This window comes from Podarcis filfolensis (assembly GCF_964270895.1).
Source record: "Podarcis filfolensis genome assembly, chromosome: 13".
NCBI lineage: Eukaryota > Metazoa > Chordata > Lepidosauria > Squamata > Lacertidae > Podarcis > Podarcis filfolensis.
This window is the reverse complement of record NC_139615.1, coordinates 46,126,057-46,150,529: the sequence shown is the minus strand read 5'-3', so window position 1 is coordinate 46,150,529 and position 24,473 is coordinate 46,126,057. Positions and strand designations below refer to the sequence as shown.

Genomic DNA, 24,473 nt, shown 5'->3' with positions numbered 1-24,473 from the left:
ACGGGGATTCGAACTGCCAACCTTCTGATCAGCAAGTCCTAGGCTCTGTGGTTTAACCTACCGTGCCACCCGCGTCCCTCCAACATATATAAAAACATAATAAAACATTAAACATTTTAAAAAACCTTTCCCATACTGGCCTTCAGATACCTTCTAAAGGTTGTAGATAAAGGTAAAGAACCAGTCAAAGGCAACTATGGGGTTGCGCACTCATCTCGCTCTATAGGCCAAGGGAGCCGGCGTTTGTCCACAGACAGTTTTTCCGGGTCATGTGGCCAGCAGGACTAAACCGCTTCTGGTGAAGCAGAGCAGAGCAGCGCACAGAAACACCGTTTACCTTCCCGCTGGAGCGGTACCTATTTACCGTATTGGCCCAAATATAAACCGCGCCTGCAAATTAGCTGCACCTTTAAAATTCAAGGGTGGGGGAAAAAGAAAGGCAATACCCAAATATAAGCCACATCCTTAAAATTCTGCAGACACTCACACCCACAAATGGCAAATGTAGAAGAAAATCCTACAGCGATATCGTAAAAACCCATTTTTGTAAGGTTGTGAATTTAAGCCACACTTTAACTTTTCGCAGTCGGATTTTTTGGGGGGGGGAGTGAGGTTTATATTCAGGCATATACGGTATCTAGGCATGCTTTCAAACTGCTAGGTTGGCAGAAGCTGGGACGGAGCAATGGGAGCTCACCCCATCGCGGGGATTCGAACCTCCGACCTTACGATCAGCAAGCCCAAGAGGTTTGGACCGCAGCGCCAATCTCCTACTAATATATTTTTATTAAGGAGCCCAAAGTGGCACATGTCATTAATGCCCCCTCCTTTTTTTTTAAACAAAACGAGTACAGTGGTACCTTGGTTTAAGAACAGGCCTGTTTACGAACTATTCGGTTTACGAACTCTGCAAAGTAGTAGTGTCCCGGTTTGCGAACTTTACCTCGGTCTAAGAATGGAAGCTGAACGGTGGAAGGGTACCGGCAGCAGGAGGCCCCATTAGAAGAAGAGGAGGAGGAGGAGGAGGAGGAGGAGGAGGAGGAGTTTGGACTTGATATCCCGCCTTTCACTCCCCTTAAGGAGTCTCAAAGCGGCCAACAATCTCCTTTCCCTTCCTCCCCCACAACAAACACTCTGTGAGGTGAGTGGGGCTGAGAGACTTCAGAGAAGTGGGACTAGCCCAAGGTCACCCAGCAGCTGCAGGTGGAGGAGCGGGGAAGTGAACCCGGTTCACCAGATTACGAGTCCACTGCTCTTAACCACTACACCACACTGGGAAAGCGTGCCTCGGTTTAAGAACAGATTTGGTTTAAGAACGGACTTCCGGAATGGATTAAGGTCATAAACCGAGGTACCACTGTAGAGGTGAAGGAACATGCTGCTTTGCATCTTAGTTGCTGCTCCAGAGACACACACATTGCAGATAACACTGGCAAAAAAATTAAAGCCGCAATACTGAATCTTTCAGGTTCAATGCTGAAAGACACATTGTGTATCTTGGCCAAAATGCTTGTTTATATCACAGACGTTTCACCTCTAGTAAAGAATGTTGTGGATCTCATTGTGAAATCTGTGTCTAGTCCCTCCATGCCACTACCCTACCATGTCTAGAAGGGATAGGCGAGGTGTTTTTGAATGGGCTGCTACCACTTGATGGCAGTAAAGTTCTATAGCAGCCTTACTAAGTGCCAAGCTGATTGGCAGCATCCTGGCCTGGAGCCAGAATTTATAGTCAGAAGGGACTATAATGGGATCACCATTTGGTCCAACTGTGGAATCCAGGGTCTGCAATATCCTTGGCAGATGGCCAGTCATTCTCAGATCCTTTTTCTATCGTCAGTGTATTAAACAATGAATTAAACAGTGAATTAAACAATTCTTAGCCATTCTGATGCCTTCTTGATGCCAATAAAATGATCTCCCAATCAAATGTAATGGATTAGGAGCAGTGCCGGATTTACGTATAAGCTAAACAAGCTATAGTTTAGGGCCCCACTCTCTTGGCCCCCCCCCAAAAAAATTATGAGTCTTTGTAAATTGTGTTTCTAAAGGAACTTTTGTTACTGCCAAATGCCAATGTTTAATGCATTATTAAGTTTGTTATGAATAAAAAAACCATTTTAAGTTACAGCTTAATAATTATTTCACTATTAATATATTTCTTCTTAATTGTATTTCTGTTCAACAGTTACTTTGATAAAATACATATTTTGTTACGTGCAAATGGCTTTAGGTCCATAAATTAGGCCCATAAATGACCATATAGCGGCAATTTTTGTTGACAGAGGACAGCTGGACATATAAAGGGCCCCATTACCTTCAGTAGCTTAGGGTCTCATCAAACCTAGATCCGGCCCTGATTAGGAGGGACTGACATCTTAACTCAGGCATTCCCAACCTGCGGCCCTCCAGATGCTTTGGCCTACAACTCCCATGATCCCTAGCTAACAGGACCAGTGGTCAGGGATGATGGGAACTGTAGTCCAAAACATCTGGAGGGCTGAAGGTTGGGGATGCCTGTTAACTGTTGCAGAGTATAAATGTCCAAGCTTTCTGGCAAGTTGCTGTTGCTAACATTTATGAAATTTGTATATAACCAACAGTTCGTCTTGATGTTTATAAAAGTTCTTTTAAAAAGGTTCCTGCTCCTGAAAAACAGCCCGGATTGTGTTTCTATTTCCATAATTAGCACTGGTGACAAAGAAAGTGCACCTACCTTTGTGTTAAAGTTAAGTAAATCTCCCGCTAAAATACAGGATGCCAGAACCTGGATTTCTGCAAGACCTAATTTTGCACCACAATGGTAGGAAATTCCTATCCTATCCTGCATTATAGGCAGCCACAACCACGGCAGTATTTGATTAGGCTGATAGGAAGTGACAAAGGTGTAGATAACAAAGGCAGAGATAATTGTGGGAAATGCAACCTCATTTAACAACATGAGTAAAAGTAAAGGTGAAGGTACCCCTGTCAGGTCCAGTTGTGAACGACTCTGGGGTTGCTGCGCTCATCTCGCTTTATTGGCCGAGGGAGCCAGCGTGCAGCTTCCGGGTCATGTAGCCAGCATGACTAAGCTGCTTCTGGCGAACCAGAGCAGCGCACGGAAACACTGTTTACCTTCCCGCTGGAGCGGTACCTATTTATCTACTTGCACTTTGACGTGCTTTCGAACTGCTAGGTTGGCAGGAGCAGGGACCAAGCAACGGGAGCTCACCCCGTCGCGGGGATTCGAACTGCCCACCTTCTGATCGGCAAGCCCTGGGCTCTGTGGTTTAGACCACAGCACCACCCACGTCCCCAACATGCAACCAGAAACTGTGCCTGCATGCAGTCAACCTCTCCTCCACTCTTTTCATGTCTTTTCAGATTCTGGGGGACAAGGAGGGAGGGGAGCTTGTCGCAGCAAGAGAGGGAGACACCTATTACTTTTCAGCGGCCTGCCTTATCTCTGCCTCTTGGCCTCCCTCCTCTTCTGCTTCAGCTCCTGCCTCTGATTCTGAACTTCTCTCTGCCACAGACTCTCTCAGCACACTAAACCCTGATACCTCTTCAGGCACCAGCATCTCCTCCTGCCAGTCTTCTCCCGTTTCTCCCTCTGACCAGGGCCTTGCAGAGCCAGGCAGAGGCCGGGCCAGGTAGATAATGTGCCCCTCCTTTTTTTACCCTGGGGATAACTAAAGTCTTATAAATAAGTAAGTATATAATGTAATTTTTTTATTATGTATTATAATTTTAAATACATTTTACAATACATACATTATTCATTTTAAAATGTATTAAACAATTTTTAATAGTTCAATAATGTATGTATAATAATAATAATAATAATAATAATAATAATAATAATAATTTATTATTTATACCCCGCACATCTGGCTGGGTTTCCCCAGCCACTCTGGGCGGCTTCCAACAAAACACTAAAATACAATAACCTATTAAACATTAAAAGTTTCCCTAAACAACTTTTACTATTATTTATAATTAAATTTTAATTAAAAGTTCTCCGTCTTCTTATTCTACTCCTAAAAAAGATGTATGCTTGTGAGAAAGCCACTATTGCTTATAAGCCACTATTTCTTAAAAAAACATGGTTTCCACCAAATTTTATCCTCATTGAGCTATATGTGCTCCTCGGGTGTAAGTAATATTTCTGGCCTAGTCAACAAAATTTTAAACAAATGGCCACATCTTCATCAATTTTTCATCATTTTCAAAAAAAAAAAAAAATTAGCAATAAGAAAGCCAACACACTTATCTTTAAGGTACGTGTGGTTTTCATTTTTGGCAAACAAGATTTCAAACAAAAACTCACCAACTTTTAACAGCATGAAAAACATGGTCCACCATCACGTTCGTGGCGTGCTGGCTGCTGGAGCTTTGGTCACCTCCAACCACCTGGCCCCAGTTCTGCGCTCCTCTGTTGAGCCAATCGCAGGCCCCGCCCCGGATGCCGGGGAAGGTTTTCTCTTGTGCTGCCAGCCATGGCTCTAGGGAACCTGCCCACCGCCGCCGCCACCACCTTTGCGCCTCCACATTTACCCCAGTGCATCCTCTGCAATTGTGAATATGCTGACCGAGGCCCCCTTTGGAATCAGAGGCCCGGGCCAAGTGGCTCATATGGTCCCCCCTCTGTCTGGGCCTGCCTCTGACCACTCATCGTCATCCCCCTACTACTCCTCAGGCTCTGAGCTTTCTTCCCTTGGTGGGTGGGAGCCAGTGCCTCCCAAAGCTCTTCTGCGTCCAACCAGTCCGTGACACCAGCAAATATGTCTGCAGCCTCCCTGGCTGCCTAGGCTTCCTGATCTGGAAGAGCCTTTGGGGAGGAGTTATCTTATTCTGTCTTTCCCTGGGAAGTGCAGGCACCTGGGAAGGCTGTAGAGTGCAGACCACCAGGGAGACGATGAAAGAAAATATTCTCATGTGCACCCCTCGGCGATCTCAAAAGCAAGTTAAGTGCACCCAAAACCTGTGAGAATCTCACTGAAATCTTCTCTCTCCCTTTCGATAATTTTCAAACATTATTTCTTTTTCCACTAATTGACTGAGAATATAATAATAATAATAATAATAATAATAATAATAATAATAATAATTTATTTATACCCTGCCCATCTGGCTGGGTTTCCCTAGCCACTCTCTGGGCGGCTTCCAACAAAATATTAAAATACAGTGGTCTGTTAAACATTAAAAGCTTCCCTAAAGAGGGCTGCCTTCAGATGTCTTCTAAAAGTCTGGTAGCTGTTCTTCTCTTTGACATCTGCTGGAAGGGCGTTCCACAGGGCGAGCGCCACTACTGAGAAGGCCCTCTGCCTGGTTCCCTGTAGCTTTGCTTCTCGCAATGAGGGAACCGCCAGAAGGCCCTCGGTGCTGGACCTCAGTGTCCGGGCTGAACAATGGGGGTGGAGACGCTCCTTCAGGTATACAGGACCGAGGCCATTTAGGGCTTTAAAGGTCAGCACCAATACTTTGAATTGTGCTCGGAAATGTAATGGGAGCCAATGTAGGTCTTTCAAGACCGGTGTTATGTGGTCTCGGTGGCCGCTTCCATTCACCAGTCTAGCTGCCACATTCTGGATTAGTTGTAGTTTCCAGGTCACCTTCAAAGGTAGCCCCACATAGAGCGCATTGCAGTAGTCCAAGCGAGATATAACTAGAGCATGCACTACTCTGGTGAGACAGTCTGCGGGCAGGTAGGGTCTCAGCCTGTGTACCAGATGGAGCTGGTAAACAGCTGCCCTGGACCCAGAATTGACCTGCACCTCCATGGACAGCTGTGAGTCCAAAATGACTCCCAGGCTGCGCACCTGGTCCTTCATAGTTTTCGTTTTTGTTTCAACTGCAGGAGAAGGTTTATGCATAGCACAAGCATGAATAATTTTCTTGCCTGCTAGCCACTCCCCTCCAGGAACTGGCAATGACCAGAGGGGTGAGTTATGTTCCTGGCTACTGGGCTTACAGTGTAGTTCTGGAAGACCGGGAATGGATCTACACCGATATTTAAGAAAACGCTGTGAAAATGCTTTTGTTTAAAACTTTTTTTAAAAAAAGGAATTTGCTATTAGCTCATCAGCGCCATCTAGTGTCACCTTTGTATAATGCACTTAAAACACACTTAAAACGTTATAGCTGCAAATGTATAGCAGTGCCCTCTTGTGGATTGTCACTGCAATGGGTGTTGGCATCTGTAGGGAAGAATCTACTGGCCTGGACATTTGTTTATGCATAGTTTGACCAGTAATCAGCCTAACTGGGCTGCAAGATCGAGAAGGGTGAGCCCAACATTGATGTGCCATTCTCTTATTCCTATAGAATAAACTAAAAAATGCAGTGGAACAGCAGGTCCCGATTCTTTATTTGAGTCTGCGGTGGGTAATTTGTAGCTGGACAGCAAACCTGTGATTCCAAGAGAAGCAAGAAGTAAACACGTACACAATACTCCAGAGGCATTCAAAGCTGGTTTTGGTCTACCACGTAAAGTTATCCTTTGAGATCTGTTTTTCCTTCATTTTCGCTACAGGAGAACCCCTGCAGGAGTCCGCAAGCAGTAAAAGGCTGTGTCATCATCCATATCTGACAAGCAAAATCATTCACGGAGCAGGGCCTCTTGTGGTAATCCAGGCCATGAAAGATGATGAGCTGTCAGGTGTGAGGAGAGACTATGGGGATGAAGGAATAATGCTGGGGTTTGGGATGGTTTGGGTCAGATGTCTGCATTGATAGAATCATAGTATTGTAGAGATGGAAGGGGGTCATTAATAATAATAATAATAATAATAATAATAATAATAATAATAATATTTTATTGATACCCTGCCCTCCCCAGCCGAAGCCGGGTTCAGAGGGGCTAACAACAGTAAAATGATACAACATTCTAAAATCATTTCATTATAAAATCAGTTCAAATCAGATTAATGGCAACCATTGGGCTAAAGTTCTGTGAGGATTGCCAAAGGAGGGGGTCAGGTTGTGCCTTGGCCAGAGGCCTGGTGGAACAGCTCTGTCTTGCAGGCCCTGCAGAAAGATGTCACGTCCCACAGGGCCCTAGTCTCTTGTGACAGAGCGTTCCACCAAATCGGAACCACAGCTGAAAAAGCCCTGGCTCTGGTTGAGGCCAGCCTAACCTCTCTGTGGCCCAGGACCTCCAAGATGTTTTTGTTTGAAGACCGTAAGGTCCTCTGTGGGACATACCAGGAGAGGCGGTTCTGTGGGTACGAGGGTCCTAGGCCGTATAGGGCTTTAAAGGTTAAAACCAGCACCTTAAACCTGATCCTGTACCCCACCGGGAGCCAGTGCAGCTGGTATAGCACTGGGTGAATGTGATCCCGCAGCAAGGACCCCATAAGGAGTCTCGCCGCGGCATTCTGCACCCGCTGGAGTTTCTGGGTCAGTCTCAAGGGCAGCCCCACTTAGAGCGAGTTACAATAATCCAGTCTGGAGGTGACTGTCGCGTGGATCACAGTGGCTAGGTCAGGGCGAGAGAGATAAGGAGCCAGCTGCTTAGTTTGGCGGAGATGAAAAAATGCCACCTTTGTTATAGCTGCAATCTGTGCCTCTATGGAAAGGGAGGTGTTGAAGATTACACCCCCCTGCAATGTAGGGATCTTTTGCCCAATGTGGGGCCCAGACCCACAACCCTGTGATCGAGTCTCATGCTCTACCAACTGAGCTATCCCAACGATCAATTAGCCAGCAGGGCAGCCTTATTGATTAATTCTTACTCTTTAACCACAGACTATTATATTCTCGCTTGCTGGCGAATGACATTTGTTGCATTTTCCAAACACAAGGCATAGTTTTAAGGAGGTGGGAAGGAAAACACACCATGGACGAGCTATTAAAAAAAAAATGAGTTAAGCTTGGCTGCTCCCACCTCAATTCTGTTGCATCACGCAAGGATCTCAACATGCGACTTGAATCTTGCATCAGATTTGTAGAGGAGGTGGCAAGCAAGCAAGTTAGGTCTCAGGTATACTTCCAGCAAATGACTGCCCATCGAAGGAAGTTAGAATGGGAATGCAAGGCTTACATTTGCCTTTAAGCCAGGTGCTCTCCTATTTATGTGAACATTGCAGTCGCTGCTATTGCTATTGCTGAAGAGATGAATTAAAATGCAGATAAACATTGGCTAACGAAACGACAAAAGCAGTCATGTTGGTCCGTAAGAAAAATACTTTGAAATGCATAGTTGGGCATATTAGTGTTATGCGTTTGGGGGCAGTAGGCTGTATGCTAATTCCTGTAGGCTAATTCCTGGATTCAGCACTGATTCAATTCATTTGTTGTTGTTTAGTCGTTTAGTCGTGTTTGACTCTTCGTGACCCCATGGACCAGAGCACGCCAGGCACTCCTGTCTTCCACTGCCTCCCTGATAGCTATGATTCAATTCATAGCTGTCAGCTTTTCCCTTTTCTTGCGAGGAATCCTATTCGGAATAAGGGAATTACCCTTTAAAAAAGGGAACAGTTAATAGCTACGATTCAATTCCTGGAAAAGCCAGGCTAGCTTCCTGGTGAGGCAATGGCTCTCTAAGTATGGGCCAGTCAGGTAACAAAGGAAGTGGCTGTGTGCCAGACAGAAAATTGGGGGGGGGGTCACCAACTCTCTGGTAGTTAGAAAGACAAAGGCCAGTGTGGGGAGTGTGGGGCACCTTCTCAAGGCCCTGATGATGGCAGCAAGAAGTCCACCAAGCCCCCTCAGGTGCACAGGAAGCAGAGCAAAAACACGATACTGGTTTGATGCTTGCAGGCGCACCACGCATTGTGAAATACAATGCGCTCATAGAACCTTTCCTTACACTCTTGGGTGTCAGGACAATGGATCTGAGGGGAAACTTGACACCAGAGCAGGGCCGTCTTAAGCATATCCGGCACCCTGGTGCAAAGATCCCTCCGGCACCCCCTCCCTTTCTCAGAATTTAGAACTCGTGGCCCAACTTGCGGACCACCTCGTAGCCCCGGGAGCCACTGCCCACAGATGACACTGTCAATGTGGTGGGTGCGGCGCAGCTGGCCAGACCGCCAGAACCCCGTGCTCGCTTGCAGGGCTCCAGGGCGCCTCCTCCTCCTCCTCTGCCTGGCAACAACAGCCTGCTGCCGGCGCTCTCGCTGCTGCCCAGCGGCCCAAGGGCCCGAGGAGCAGGAGGCAGTTGCCACACCGGCGCCTGTGCCCCGGGGAGTGGTGGTGGTGGGGCGGTGGACACTGGTGACATGGAAGAGGCCCCTTGGGAGCTGGTCCTCAGACAACGACGACAGCGGCTGATGGGATTCCCACGACTGAGGGGGAGGAGGAGGAGGTGGCAGCCCGTCCTCGGCCACCGCCTCAGAGTTGAGGAGCGGCTCCTTGTCCATTGCTGCCCGTGCGGCTGCCACAGAGCGTTTATGGGAGCAGCGCAAGCAGCAGCAGCAGGGCCAATGCGCCCACCCGCAAAGGGGGGCGGGCCGAGGAGGGTAGGAGGGAAAGATGGTTGGTGGGGCACAGCTGGTGGCGTGCAGGGAAAGGGGAGGCCGCCGGCAAAGCTGGGGCACCCCTGAGAGGCCGGCGCCCTGGCGCAACGAGCCACTAAGTCCTATGGGAAAGACGGCTCTGCATCAGGGTACACTCAAGGTAACAGAATACCACAGTGGGCTCTCTGTGCTTTCTCGATCTTCCTGCCTCACCCCTCTCCACCATTCCTGAGTTAAGGAGAACACAGGCAGCCTCTTGCCCAAGGACCCGCCTCCCCCAAGATACTGGCTGGGATATTTGTGACTGGGGTAGAGGGAGGAAATAAATCGGGCTGTTCCTAGTCCCTACGTGTAGTCATTGCCTTGAGCAAAACGGGATGTGAACCCCTTTAAAAAAGCACTGTCAGCCAGGTTATCAAAAAAGATATGGCAGTAAGAGATCCACTGTATTAAAACAGTACAACTGTTTCACGGGTTGGCGCCGTAAAGAACCACACACAAAACATTTATTGCTGGTTGCAACTGTATTCCTCAATCTATTGCTCTCCTTGTAAAAAAACAAAAAACAAAACAAAACCAAGAATGCGAAATAAAACGAGGCTGGTGGGCATGGCGTAATTTGGCAAGGAATTGTGTTGGTGCCTCTTGTAGAGGCACCAGGTCTGCTCTGAAACCAGAACAGACCAAAACAATGGAGCTATATGCATCATATGTATATATATATGTATAGTCCAAATGTCTTGGGGTTCCAGGCTCTGACATTGCCTGCGAATCCTCCTTCGCAGCTTCATATCCCAGTGCGGGCAGCAATCCATTCCCGATAGTAAGTTACTCGCGTGTAGACTCCAGGCTTGTTTGGCTTCGCACATTCTTCACCCCAGCTCACTATGCCAACCAGGTACCATATTCCTCTAGAATCAGGAGTAACCAGAGGACCACCAGAGTCGCCCTAGGAGAGGAAAGAGGACCATTTTTGATATGCATAATATTTGGTGCAGTGGGGTTTAGAGCAGGGCTCAGCAAACCTTTTTGGGAGGGGGCCGGTTCACCGTCCCCTAGACCTTGTGGAGGGCCGGACCGCACGCGTGCGGCGGAGGGGACTTATCTCTCTCTTCCCCAGCCCCTGCCTAGCTATGCTGCTAATGTCGGCGCTGCACTCTCCCAAACGCGGCTCCTGTGCCTGCCCTTAGTAGCAGCGGTTATATAACTTATGACCATTGCTCCACAGCAACTGATGTTATACAATTCCATTCACCATATAGATGGGGTATGTACTTTTGCTTTCATTTCATATTGAATTGACATTATAGTTAATGCGTACAGTTTATAATAATTTGAGTTATTGTAAGTTACCATGCATATGCAGGTCATCATTTCAATAATTAATTTGCAGTTTATGAAGCATTTCCGTATCCATCTGCTGTGCTGAAGAAGAATTCCACGAAACAGCGGGTACCGTATTTTTCGCTCTATAGGACACACCCGACCATAGGACACACCTTGTTTTAGAGGGGGAGAACAAGAAAAAAAAAATTCTCCCCCTCTCTGCCCAGCGCCCCTTCAGCGAAGTGGCAGGAGGTGCTGCGCAGAGAGGGAGAGAATTTTTTTCCCCTTGTTCTCCCCCTTTAAAACAATGTGCTGTTCAAGGTAGGCATTCAGTCGCTTTCAGGCGGCTACCTTGGAAGCCTGGAGAGCGAGAGGGGTCAATGCACACCGACCCCTCTCGCTCTCCAGGCTTTGGTGAAGGCAACCCGAAGGCAACTTCGGGTTCCTTTCAACCTGCTCTTTGGGACTGGCGGGGGGAAGCCCACCGCCAGCCCCAAAGAGCAGGTCGGGGAGCAGCGGAAAGGCGCGCAGCCTTCCGTTGCTTCCCGAGCTTGTGGGGCCGGCGGTGGGGGGAAGCGCTGCTTTCCCCCACCGCCAGCCCCAAAGAGCAGGTCGGGGAGCAGCAGAAAGGCGCGTAGCCTTCCCGCTGCTCCGTGAGCTTCTCGGGGCTGCCGGGGAAGCCCGCCCCCCCCCAGCCGCAAAGAGCAAAGAAGCCAAGACAGTGAGCGGGACACATCCCTCTCGCTGTCTTGGCTTCTGCCATAGCCCCGCGCAACCTCTCCAGCCGGGAGAGGCTGAGCGGGGCTATGGCTTCTTTAACCCCGCGCAACCTCTCCAGCCGGGAGAGGTTGCCTTGGATATTACTGATGATCATGTTGCCTTGGATATTACTGATGATCGTTTGCAACACAGGGGTTTAATTGTTTGGTTACAAAATGGCGCTCAGGCAGCTCAGCCCAGCCCCCTTCCTCCACTATGCAGGGCGTGGAGAAGCCAGGAGGAGGGAGGAGGCACCATGGTGTGTGAGAGGACGGGGGAAATGGCGCCCCCCCAATGGCGCCGCCGGAAAAAATTAATGGAAAAAAATTAACGAACAGAATAGATGATCCACAGAACATCCGCGGGCTGGATCCGTAGGGCAATTGGGCCGAATCTGGCCCGTGGACCATAGTTTGCCAACCCGTGGTTTAGAGCCACATGCTGGCTTGGGAGCTGCAAATTAGATACGTTGCATTAAAATGCAAGCTGCATGGATTTCTCTCCCTGCATCCCTCTACTATTAAGCTATTGGACTTACTTGGCAGGCATCGCTTCCTCCTTCCAGGTACCCAGCACAAAGCATCCCTGCCGAAATGGCGCCATTGTACACGTTCCATCTGTTGCAAATCTTGTTGCCTATGATTTTCACTTCTGTTTGGCGAAGTTCACCGACGCTGGGACCTAGTTCCAAAATAATATGGGTGGCGTGAAATTTTGTAGGAAGCCTGCGGTGTAACACACATGATGTTAGGATATTTCCGTTCCACCTTAAAAGGCAGCAGGATGTTTGTGTCACAGCCTGCGTATTTCCTGCTCACAGGATGTTTATGCTATATGTTCCTTTCGTTTTCTGTCTGTTTTGCCTGAGCAGTCGGAGCAGACGGTCATGTTTTCTTTGTTCTGACCAACGCCAAATAAACTGTAAATATGCATGTTCTGCTCTCATGCTGTGCAACTTCTTGCTGTGTGAATTCTGCTGTTAAGAGTGTGCACTAAGCCAGAGGCTTAGTGTCGCTAAATAGCTGATACTGCGTGACTACGGGAGGTCGATAGATCGTCCGGCACCGAGCTTGGCAGCTTCAGATGGACTCTATCTCCCTGGCAGTATCCCAACAACAGGTTTCGGGCCCAGATTCACGGCACTTGCAGGAGAGTAAGACTGCGACAGACTGCTGAGGTATGTGTGGGAAAAGCGAAAGCAGAGGCTTTTCTGTTGCCGCGGCAGCGTCTTTGATGTCCGGCTGGCCTAATTGGCCTGGGAGCCGAGCCAAGCAGGCTTCGTGATTTATGAGAGCCAAGATAAGGAGTCTCTGAAGTGAAGAAGACTCACGGCTGACGTTAAGAGCTGGAATGGAGTTTTTCCAAGCCTCTGAAGCTGCTGAGTACCCAAAATTAAATCGGGACAATTATGAGACCTGGGCAAAATGGTGTGAGAGTTTGCTGCGTCAGTTTGGAGTCTGGCAAACTGTCAGTGAAGCCCCTCCAGTTCCTCTGACAGGGAGATGGGAGGCTCAGAATTCAAGAGCCATAGACGTAATAGTCTTGTCCGTCTCTCTGGAGGAAATAAAGACGCTTGCTGGAAATCTCACGGCACGTGATATGTGGGATGCTTTGAAAAAGGCCCACCAGCCAATAATCCCAGCCCAGTGTTTGAATGCATCGGAGGTCCTGGCTGTTTCCCAGAATGCGAGTGAATGCAAGGATGCCGAGGGCACCGGTTGCAAGCTGCAGGGGGAGCTGACTGTGATGTCATCCCAGGCAGCATTCCAGCCTCCAGGGGGAGCCAAGGAGTCGGCAGCTGAGAGCTCTGTTTCCCATGGGAGCCAAGGTCAACTTTGCAGAGGCCGGAAGGCCAGAAGTAAACAAAGGAAAAAGCCTGCAGATGGCCCGAAGCAGAAGGGGGGTGAAAGGCCCATGCCAGTGGAAAACAAGGTTTTGTTTGCTGGCACAGCTTCACCAAAGGCTAAAGGCACGTCTGATGGCCAGGAGCAGGGGGGCAAGTTGCAAAAGCCCTCGCCAGTGGAAAACAAGGCTATGTATGCTGGCACAGCTTCGCCAAAGGCTAAAGGCAAGTCTGATGGCCAGGAGCAGGGGGGCAAGCTGCAAAAGCCCACGCTGGTGGAAAACAAGGTTTTGTTTGCCAGCAAATCTGCTTCGAAGGGGAAGGCCAGGTTTATTGTTGACTCTGCGGCCACGCGCCATCTCACCAAAGACCGCCATCTGTTTGTCTCCTTCACACCTCAAGATGGAGAGGTCCAGCTGGCTGATGGAAGGATTTTGCAAGCTACAGGAGTTGGGACTGTGAAACTTGAAAGTCTGCATACTACCATTAGTAATGTTCTTTTTGTTCCAGGAGCTGTGGACAATTTGATAAGTGTACCACAGCTGACTGGGCGTGGTTTTGAGATTTCCTTCAAGAGGACTGTCTGTATCATCAGAAAAGGCAAAGAGGACTTTTTGCATGCAAAGTTGTTGGATGGTTTGTTCTGTCTAACTTATGATGATGTTGCTGTGTCTAATGCTGATACTTGTTGTGTTGCACAAACTAACAAGGTTCTTCATGCAGGATGTATTCATGATGCACATCGAAGATTTTGTCACCTCTCTTGGCAAGCGCTAGCCAAGATGCCTGAGTTGGTTGAAGGTTTGGACATCAAACCTTGTAAATTTCACATGAAGTGTGTATCCTGTGCAGAGAACAAGGTGAAGGTTGCTCCAAAAGGCAAGGAGTCTAGCAGGCAGGCTTCCAGACCCTACCAGCTAGTTCACGCAGACCTGGTAGGTCCTCTAGCGCCCTCTTTGGGAGGGGCAAGGTACTTCATGGTTCTAATTGATTCTTTTTCCAGGTACATTCATGTGTTTATGCTCGAGCAGAAATCGCAAGCATTTCCTAGGTTCAAGGCATTCTGTGCTTGGTTGGAGAATGCTCATAGTAAACGTATTGGCTGTCTGTTTACTGATCGGGGCGGGGAGTTCACTTCTCAGCAGTTTGAAGCTTTCCTGACTGAGAAGGGAATCCAGCATGACTTGTCAACGCCTAGATCACCATGGATGAATGGGCTTGCGGAGAGAGCAAATCAAACGTTGCTGCAAGGCATAAAAACCTTGTTGCATGATGCCAACCTCCCTGAGAAGTTTTGGGGGGAGGCTCTCTCGAATTTTGTTTACACTTTTAATCGCAGACTGTCATCACCTATTGGCTGCACTCCCTATGAGAAAATGTTTGGTAAGAAACCTAACACCAAGCACTTGAGAATCTTTGGTTCTGACATGTGGGTACACACCCCACAAAGCAACAAGCTTGGGAAGCGTGGGGCACATGGTTTGTTCATGGGGTACGATAAAGGTGCATACAGAGTATGGATGACTAACTCAAAATCCATAAAGTTCACAAGGAGTGTTGAGTACAATCCTAAGTGGGGGGAAAATGTGGGAATTTTCCAGAGTTACCCAGAGGAGGATGAAGGTGATGTGAAGAAAGCAGATCATGCTGAGAAAGCTGAGGAAGCTGATGATGATGATGATGATGATGATGATGATGATCAGAGTTCAGATTCCAGTTCAGTGGGCGGCGCTGCTGCTGCTGTCAGCGACAGTGATGACACAGCAGACTACAAGAGCGCAAAGGCCTCAGTCAGACCATCTGATGCGTCTGACAATGAACTGGAAGAACCACTGTTCACCATTGGTCACTTTTCTCCTAAGAAGGAGGAGATGAGTCCAGAAGACTTGCGTCTAGTTCGCAGGTCTGAAAGGGCGACCAAAGGCAAACCTCCAAAGAGATTTGCTGAAGAGTTTGCTAAGACAGCAACTGCTGTTCTTAGTAGCTCAGAGAAGGTGTGGGAACCTTCAAGCTTCAAAGAGGTTCAAGAGTTAACCTCTAAAGATGCTGAGCCTTGGCTTAATGCCATGAAGGCTGAAGTTGATTCCTTAAACAGGAACCAGACTTGGGAACTGGTACCGGTAGTCCCAGGAATGAGACTGGTTGGCAGCAAATGGGTCTTCAAGGCCAAGACAGACCAGAATGGCAAGGTTGTCAGACACAAAGCCAGATTGGTTGCCAGAGGTTTTTCACAGGTACCAGGGCAGGATTACCACGAGACCTACTCACCCACGGTCAAATATGAGAGCATTCGGCTGATGCTCAAGATCGCTGCGGAGGAGAAACTGCATGTTTCCCATCATGACATTAATACAGCTTTTTTGTACGGGATTTTGAATGAGGAGCTGTACATGCTTCCACCTGACGGGATGCAGATACAGAAGGGAATGGTCTGTAAACTGCGGAAATCCTTATATGGTCTCAAGCAGAGTGCCAGGTGTTGGAACACAAAACTCACTGAAACGTTGCTTTCTCTAGGTTTTCACCAGGGCAAAGCTGATCCGTGTGTGTTTGTCAAGGAGGAGGGGCAAAACAAACTGTATTGTTTATGTTTTGTTGATGATCTTCTGATGTTTTGGAAGAATAAGGCTTTCTACCAAAGCACCCTAGCTCAGCTGAAGGAGCACTTTGACATGAAGGATCTTGGTGAGGTATCCAACTATCTTTCTCTGCAGGTGGAGAGGGACCAAGCAGGTAATTTTCTGGTACACCAAACACAGAAAATTGCTGATGTATTAACCAGGTTGAATTTGGTTGATGCAAACCCAGCAGACACACCGATGGTGACAGGTTACCAGGTAGACAGTACTGCTGAAGCGTTTTCTGACACAACGCTGTACAGATGCATTCTAGGCAAGTTGAATTTCATTGCTAGATGTTCAAGACCTGACATTGCTGTAAGCACTAACCTGCTTAGCAGACATGCTAACAATCCTACTGTTCAGGATTGGAAAGCTCTGAAGCGCATAGCCCGGTATTTGAAAGGGACTATGCACTACAGGCTGAGGTTCACCAGTCAGAAGACTGGAGGTCTTGAAATCTTTGCAGATGCAAGTTTTGGAAGTGACACCACGGATGGTACAAGCACGTCTGGAGTATGCTACATGTACAACCACTGCCTGTTTGACTGGTTGTGCAAAAAGCAGACGACAGTTAGCCTAAGTTCCTGTGAAGCAGAACTCAATGCTCTGTCATTTTCACTCATGGATTGTGAATGGTTGATGCAACTGTTTAAGGACATTGGGGTTTCTGTGAAATGTCCTATACAAGTGTATCAAGACAATAGATCTTGTTTGGCTTTGCTGAACTCGGAGAGTTGCAAGCAAAGGACCAAGTACTTGCAGATTGAGCTACATCGAGCAAGAGAGTGTATTCAGAAAGGACTCATTCAGGTGTCCTACATGCCAGGAAATGAAATTCCTGCTGATCTGTTGTCTAAGGTTGTTAACAGAGAACAACTGAAGGTTTACGCACAAAGGTTGCAATTGGGTTGAACCACAGGTACTACAGGTTACACGGAAAGGGGGAGGATGTTAGGATATTTCCGTTCCACCTTAAAAGGCAGCAGGATGTTTGTGTCACAGCCTGCGTATTTCCTGCTCACAGGATGTTTATGCTATATGTTCCTTTCGTTTTCTGTCTGTTTTGCCTGAGCAGTCGGAGCAGACGGTCATGTTTTCTTTGTTCTGACCAACGCCAAATAAACTGTAAATATGCATGTTCTGCTCTCATGCTGTGCAACTTCTTGCTGTGTGAATTCTGCTGTTAAGAGTGTGCACTAAGCCAGAGGCTTAGTGTCGCTAAATAGCTGATACTGCGTGACTACGGGAGGTCGATGGATCGTCCGGCACCGAGCTTGGCAGCTTCAGATGGACTCTATCTCCCTGGCAGTATCCCAACACATAGAAGCACCACATAACCCCACACCCCATGCGACACAGGACCACAGAGTCATCGTTCAGTTACAGAAACACTGCTACCAACGCACTCTGAGCACTTCACCTCCAAAATCTGATGCCAAATCTGAAGCAAGGATCTCATGGTCTGATGCTTAAACTTCGCCGAGTGAGTTCCTTAGGCAGTACGTGCTCAGCCCTGGGAGCCCTAACAAAACAGGGAGTTTGCAATGTGACCCTCTAGGATTGCCAATATGAAACCTCTGGTTCAGCCAGACTTGATACAGATACTCAATCTCTACCTCTCTTTCAAAACAGAACCAGTGAAGGCAGTGAAGGTCCTGTGTGAGTACCTGGAGGCGGTTGGAGGATGGATGGTGGCTAATGGATTGAGGTTGAATCCTGACAAGACAGAAGTACTGTTCTTGGGGAACAGGGGGTGGGCTGGTGTGGAGGACTCCCTGGTCCTGAATGGGGCAACTGTGCCCCTGTGTGCCTTTTGCACCCCAAGATTATGGACACCTGCAAGCACATACGACCCCACCGGAGGGGTACCTAATAATCTACTTGCCCTGGTGTGCTTTCGAACTGCTAGGTTGGCAGGAGCAGGGACCGTGCAACGGGAGCTCACCCCATTTGCAGGGATTCGAACTGCCGACCTTCTGATCGACAAGCCCAAGAGGCTCTGTGGTTTAACCCACAGCGCCACCCGCGTCCCTTACTACTTCAACTTACTACTGATGTAAAAACAGCGCTTACAGAAACGTAGTAGAAAAGCAAAAGGAACCAGGAAAAGTGTGGAAGGGAAGTCATATGGTATTTGCATACATGCTGTATTTAGTATGAAGTTGTAAGTGAGACAGGGGAGGGTGGTTAAATATGCTCTGTTCCTCTTTTTGAAAATGCAAAGAAAAAAAGAATTGAGTAAACCTTTATGTAGACTATACATTAAAATCTGAAAATTTAATAGAGCTGTTTCACATCATAGTGTCACATAGTGCACTGGCGTGCTTTCGAACTGCTAGGTTGGCAGGAGCAGGGACCGAGCAACGGGAGCTCACTCCGTTGTGGGGATTTGAACTGCCGACCTTCTGATCGGCAAGCCCAAGAGGCTCAGTGGTTTAGACCACAGCGCCATTTGCGTCCCCTTTATGGCATTGGCACCTCAGGACGGTCCACCAAACCCAACTTCGGATCAGGTGCTTCTGAGGAGTAGCAGCCACTCCCACAAAGTGGGAGACGGAGTCCTCTGGAAGGTTTGGGCCCACGCAGGTCCTGTTCCCCACACCCCTATGCCATGCCACTGCTTGTAGTGGCAGGAGCAACACCTTCCCTGTGCTTATATCTTTGCTCTCTTTGGATAACTCTTTGGAGATAACTTTGGATAACTCTCTTTGGAGAGCCAGTGTGGTGTAGTGGTTAAGAGCAGTGGACTTGTAATCTGGTGAACTGGGTTTGATTCCCCGCTCCTCCCCATGCAGCTGCTGGGTGACCTTGGGCCAGTCACACTTCTCTGAAGTCTCTCAGCCTCACTCACCTCACAGAGTGTTTGTTGTGGGGGAGGAAGGGAAAGGAGAATGTTAGCCGCTTTGAGACTCCTTAGGGAAGTGATAAAGTGGGATATCAAATCCAAGCTCTTCTTCTTCTTCTCTAACTGGTGGTTTGGGATTGGACCTGCTATGGCAGAGCCCAGCAGGTGAATGTCACTCCATGACTTGGAACCGGCCTTGCCACAGTGACTGCACCTCGAAAGTCAACGTCTGTGTTTAAGCTGAACAGATAGTTTACTGACCTTCATCTCTCAGAGCACCATATCCTGTGACGAAGCAGGTGGTGTTTTCTGGAAAGATATACGACGCCTCCGGGAGACAGATGCGGTGCACGGCTGCTGTAAACTGAACTGGGTACGCAAGCTGCACGACAGCAATGTCAAACTCATGTCTCATGACGCTCTCGGCGTATTGCTCATGGACGATGATCTGGCGAAGGTTCCTTCTCAGTAGTGGAGGGTTTAAGCGGGCCCCAAAACTAGCTGTCCAGCTGCGGAGATCCCTCACTCTAAAACACATTTGAGAACGGTACAATAAGAATCCATTCTACTTGACATGCATATAGAGTTTTATTGCTCTCCAGTCTTTCTTAACAAGAAGTTAATATTAAGGCAAAAGAGGGGATTGTGTAGGGCAGAATTCTCCCCTTGCCTACTGATTTGGCCCCACAGTTCTCCCCCCTGAGGTCTCCCCGGCCAGAAATAAGTCCAACTTGGAAGAAAGAAAGCCAGGATGGGAGGACAACCATGAGCGGGGGCAAAATAACTACTGTATTTTTCGCTCTATAGGACGCACCGGACCATAGGACGCACCTTGTTTTAGAGGGGGAGAACAAGAAAAAAAAAATCTCCCCCTCTCTGCTCAGCGCCCCTTCAGCGAAGCGGCAGGAGAAACGGAGCCCCTTCCATTTCTCCTCCCGCTTGGCTGAAGGGGCGCTGTGCAGCTCTCCCTCTCTGCTGAAAGGAACCCGAAACCTGCGGAGCACAGTGGGAACTTGCGCTGCGCTCCGCAGGCTTCAGGCGGCTATCCCTGAAGCCTGGAGAGCGAGAGGGGTCGGTGCGCACCAACCCCTCTCGCTCTCCAGGCTTCAGTGAAAGCAACGCGAAGCCTCCGGAGCGCGGAGGGAGCGTTCCCTCTGCGCTTCGGAGGCTTCGCGTTGCTATCGCTGAAGCCAAGGAGCCTGCATTCGCTCCATAGGATGCACAGGCATTTCCCCTTAATTTCTGGAGGGGGAAAAGTGCGTCCTATAGAGCGAAAAATACAGTAAGCATCAATTTCATATGTTTTGAACATATATATAGCTGGGTTGAGGTTGCACGTGATGTGATACCTTACTAAAGATTCTGATTACTCATGTAATGTTGCAGAACCCAGAAACAGTTTTAGCAAGGCTGGGAGGTGGGGGAGAGATCTTCTCACCCTCTAAAGCAGTGAGCTGCAGTTAAAAGCCATATATCACCGATCAGTGTTGCGCCACAGCGATGGATGCCATTCAGCTGAAGACTAGCTTGCCATGGCCACTCCCCTTCCACAGCAATGTTTCCTCCATAGATTCTCTCCACGGATCTTTCCACTCGTGTCCCGCAACCTGCCAAAGAACATCTTCTTAGCCCAGTTTCTTTCCCAATAACAAGACTTTTGTCATGATCTGAACATTACCATAAATATTCTGAAGAAGTACAGTCATACCTTGTGTTGTGTCTTTTCGGCTTGCGAACACAGCAAACCTGGAAGTGTATACAGTCATACCTTGGGTTGAAGTTGCTTCAGGTTGAGCGATTTCGGGTTGCGTTCCACAGCGACCCAGAAGTAACGGAATGTGTTACTTCTGGGTTTTGCCGCTCACACATGCGCAGACAGTCAAAAATGACGTCACGCACATGCACAGAAGCGACGAAGCGTGACTCACGCACACACAGAAGCACAGATGCGGGTTGCATCCGCTTCAGGATGCGAACAGGGCGCCGGAACAGATCCTGTTCGTATCCGGAGGTACCACTGTACTTCCGGGTTTCGCCACACGTGCATGCGCAGAAGCGTTCTGCATGCTTCGCACATGCGCAGAAGCGCTCTATCGTGCCGTGCATGTGCGCAGAAGCAGCACTCTAGTTACGGACTTTTCGGGGTGTGAATGGCACCCCAGAATGGACCGAGTCAGTAACTAGAGGTACCACTGTAGAGCGGCTTTTTAAACTTAGAAATCTACTTGCCTTCTAGTTTTAGAAAGATAACATAAAGCAAATAAATTACCCTGATCCCCATGCACTGCATTTAATATTTCTACAAAACTCAGTTTAGAGGCAGGGAGGAATGAATGGCAATCTGATGAGGGTCAGAAAAAATATCCAGCACACACAACCCCCCGATCCCCAGGAGATCTCACCCCAGACTGTCTCCTTTTGCCCTTTAGGAGGTAAAAGAGATAACTCTGCCATCAACGCCTAAGAAAATGCAGTTGCGGTGGGTGGGGGTGAGGTCTGCTTCAGAATGTGCACCTGATCCAAATTGTCACAATAATAATAATAATAATAATAATAATAATAATAATAATAATAATTTATAATACCCCGCCCATCTGGCTGGGTTTCCCCAGCCACTCTGGGCGGCTTCCAACAAAACACTAAAATACAATAACCTATTAAACATTAAAAGCTTCCCTAAACAGGGCTGCCTTCAGATGTCTTCTAAAAGTTTGGTAGTTGCTTTTCTCTTTGACATCTGCTGGGAGGACGTTCTACAGGGCGGGTGCCACTACCAAGAAGGCCCTCTGCCTGGTTCCCTGTAACTTGGCTTCTCTCAGCGAGAGAACTGCCAGAAGGCCCTCGGCGCTGGACCTCAGTGTCCAGGCAGAGCGATGGAGGTGGAGACGCTCCTTCAGGTATACTGGACTGAGTTTTCTGCCTCGCCTTCGCCCCCTTTCCTGGCTGCACTTTGCTCCCAAAGGTGTAATTTGTAATAAATAGGGGAAGGGGAGCAATATTTAGCAAGGAAGAGATGTGGGGAGATGTTTTTCGCCTACCTCATAGCAAATAGTCACAACTCCTTTGGTTTTGGCGGTTAGGCATTGGTAAGGGTATTGTTATGTAGATGTGTTGGGGGGGAGGAGCGCCATCACCTCCCCCAAATATTGAAGGGCAGTCTGGTAAAGGATTCCAGGGGGCATGGCCTCGTCCGAAGCCTATGGAGGTCAGGCCTAAAGCGCGCCCCCGAGCGGTGACCCCGGGGGAGTCCCTAGTTGATGTGCATCAGCAGGGCTTCCCCTGCTGGTGTTAACCCTTCCCGGTCTTCAAGCAAACAGGCTGTAGCCGGACAGTCGGATAGGACCAATGCCTAAGCCAATACCGCTCTTTACCTGTAACCAATAAAGTTGTGGCCAATTTTAGCCCATTAACCTAAAATAATTGTTTCATGTGTCTTTATTCCTACTGGTGGGAGGCGGGAACTCGCCACGCAAGTCAAGCTCCAAGCCCCTCCAGTTGGGGTTGCAGATGATTTGCTTCAGTGGTTTTGGGTGGGTTACTGTCCAGCTGGATTTCTCTGAACACCTGGTTGCAGATGCGACAGATCCAGCTTTCGACCAAAGAAACCCTAACGACTGTAATGCGACCATCATGGAAAACCTTTTCAAGAGAGACACAGCATCTTAAAATCCAGTTAAGTCTTCCCATCATTCCCCTCCCTGCAGTACCAGCCCAACCAGGCTCCAGGAGGGAAGCTGAAATATACTCAGAGTCGCAAAGTGATTTCATGCTCTTTATTCAGCTCATAGTGGTGAGGAGGAATGAATGAATGTCCCCTCAAAGTATCTGCTTTATATACATTATTTACACAATGGGCTGCACATGATTGGCTAATTCCGGAATTCTACTGTAAGCCAATCAGGTTGTGGATTCACTTATATCTGGAGCATGATTGGGTGGTTCCTGCCAACCAATCATACTGCTGCATTGTTCTAGGACCAATCAGACTGCTGCATTCTGAATCCTATTGTTCTAGGACCAATCAGACTGCTGCCTTTTGGATCCTATTGTTCTAGGACCAATCAGACTGCTGCAGTTTGGATCCTATTCAACTCAGTACATAACAGAAGCAGAATCAGCCAATCAGATGGGACTCATTGTGTCAATAAAGTATATAAAAGCCTGAGGTTTAGGGGAGAATTCAATCACTGTTTTACAAGCCACAATGAAGAGCATGAAATCACTGCAGGACTCTGAGAATATTTCACAGTTTATCTCCCAAATATTGGGAGAGAATATTTAATTGTTTTTTTAATTATTGTTTTTTTCTTTTAGCTGTTCTTATTTTATCTGTAAGCCTCCATAAGTCCGTTGTCTGTTGTAATAGTAATTTCAGGGGGTCTGCTCATGAGTATGACGTAACATTGGCTACAATCCAATACTGCAATAAAGAGCAGGACTCCCGAGTATATTTCACTTAGTTAAGGAGTTAATTGCCCCGATTATTTAATAAGTGGCTCCAGCCAATTTGCGATAATCTTCTATCTAATTGATATCGAACAGGCAGCGACAGGCGTGGACTTCTGTTTGGCAGCTACATCGGAGAAATGGGCACAAGCCAGTGTTAAGCAACAGCCCATAATCTCCCCTGAACTATACACTATTAGCTGGCTCACGTGTCAGGCTGCACTTTCTCAGCTGCAAAGCAGCACCAGGAGGGGATGGTTTGCAGGTGAAAGCAGGCACTATTTATTGCAGATCCAGACTATCAGGGCCCATGGGGTGAGCTGAGGCAGCTGCCTCAGGCAGCAGAACCCCAAGAGGTGGCGCCCCCCCGGCCACCCCAAAACTCCAGAAAAAGTGGTGGCTTCTGGCAAGACTAGATCTTGACAGAAACTGCCATTGCGGCTTCCTGGGCACCATCATATTACCCAGGTAAAGGAGGCTTTGGCAGTGGGGCTGAACCGCAAAACAGGACAGGAGGACCCTACAGATATAGACTGTGTAACAGTTCTGTGATTGAGGGTTCGGATAGGTAAACATGCAGGTAAAGGTAATGGGACCCCTGACCATTAGGTCCAGTCGTGACCGACACTGGGGTTTATTGGCCAAGGGAGCCGGCGTACAGCTGCCGGGTCATGTGGCCAGCATGACTAAGCTGCTTCTGGTGAACCAGAGAAAACGCCGTTTACCTTCCCGCCAGAGCGGTACCTATTTATCTACTTGCACTTTGACGTGCTTTCAAACTGCTAGGTGGGCAGGAGCTGGGACCGAGCAACGGGAGCTCACCCCGTTGTGGGGATTCGAACCGCTGACCTTCTGATTGGCAAGTCCTAGGCTCTGTGGTTTAACCCACAGCGCCACCCGCGTCCCCAAACATGCATGATATTGGTTTAAATTTGTAGCTTGAAGACATGCCCTCAAACTCCTTTATAAAGTGTGGAGAGAGCCCCCCCCCCAATGGTTGTCAAATGATGTCTTCCTTGCCTGATAAAACTCCAAAAGTAGCATGTATCACTACAGTGGTACCTTGGTTCTCAAATGCCTTGGTACTCAAACAACTTGGAACCCAAACGCTGCAAACCCGGAAGTAAGTGTTCCGGTTTGTGACCTTTTTTCAGAAGCCAAACGTGCCCCATTTTGAGTTTTACGCTTCC

At 48.3% G+C, this 24,473-nt stretch overlaps 1 protein-coding gene across 4 annotated transcripts in view; it reads right to left on the bottom strand.

Moving 5' to 3' along the window:
- Positions 1–9,948: 9,948 nt before the first annotated feature.
- LOC310747908 (transmembrane protease serine 11E-like) overlaps positions 9,949–24,473 on the bottom strand; it is a 79,947-nt gene continuing 65,422 nt past the window's right edge. For all 4 annotated transcript variants that reach the window (XM_083583307.1, XM_083583310.1, XM_083583308.1 and 1 more), the window contains 4 exons: positions 20,276–20,444; positions 19,099–19,364; positions 12,067–12,209; positions 9,949–10,392 (listed from right to left, as the gene is read on the bottom strand). In XM_083583307.1, the coding sequence (XP_083439433.1) occupies positions 10,231–10,392; positions 12,067–12,209; positions 19,099–19,364; positions 20,276–20,444 (740 nt within the window). In that variant the 3' untranslated portion in view covers positions 9,949–10,230. The remainder of the gene's footprint in view (positions 10,393–12,066; positions 12,210–19,098; positions 19,365–20,275; positions 20,445–24,473) is intronic.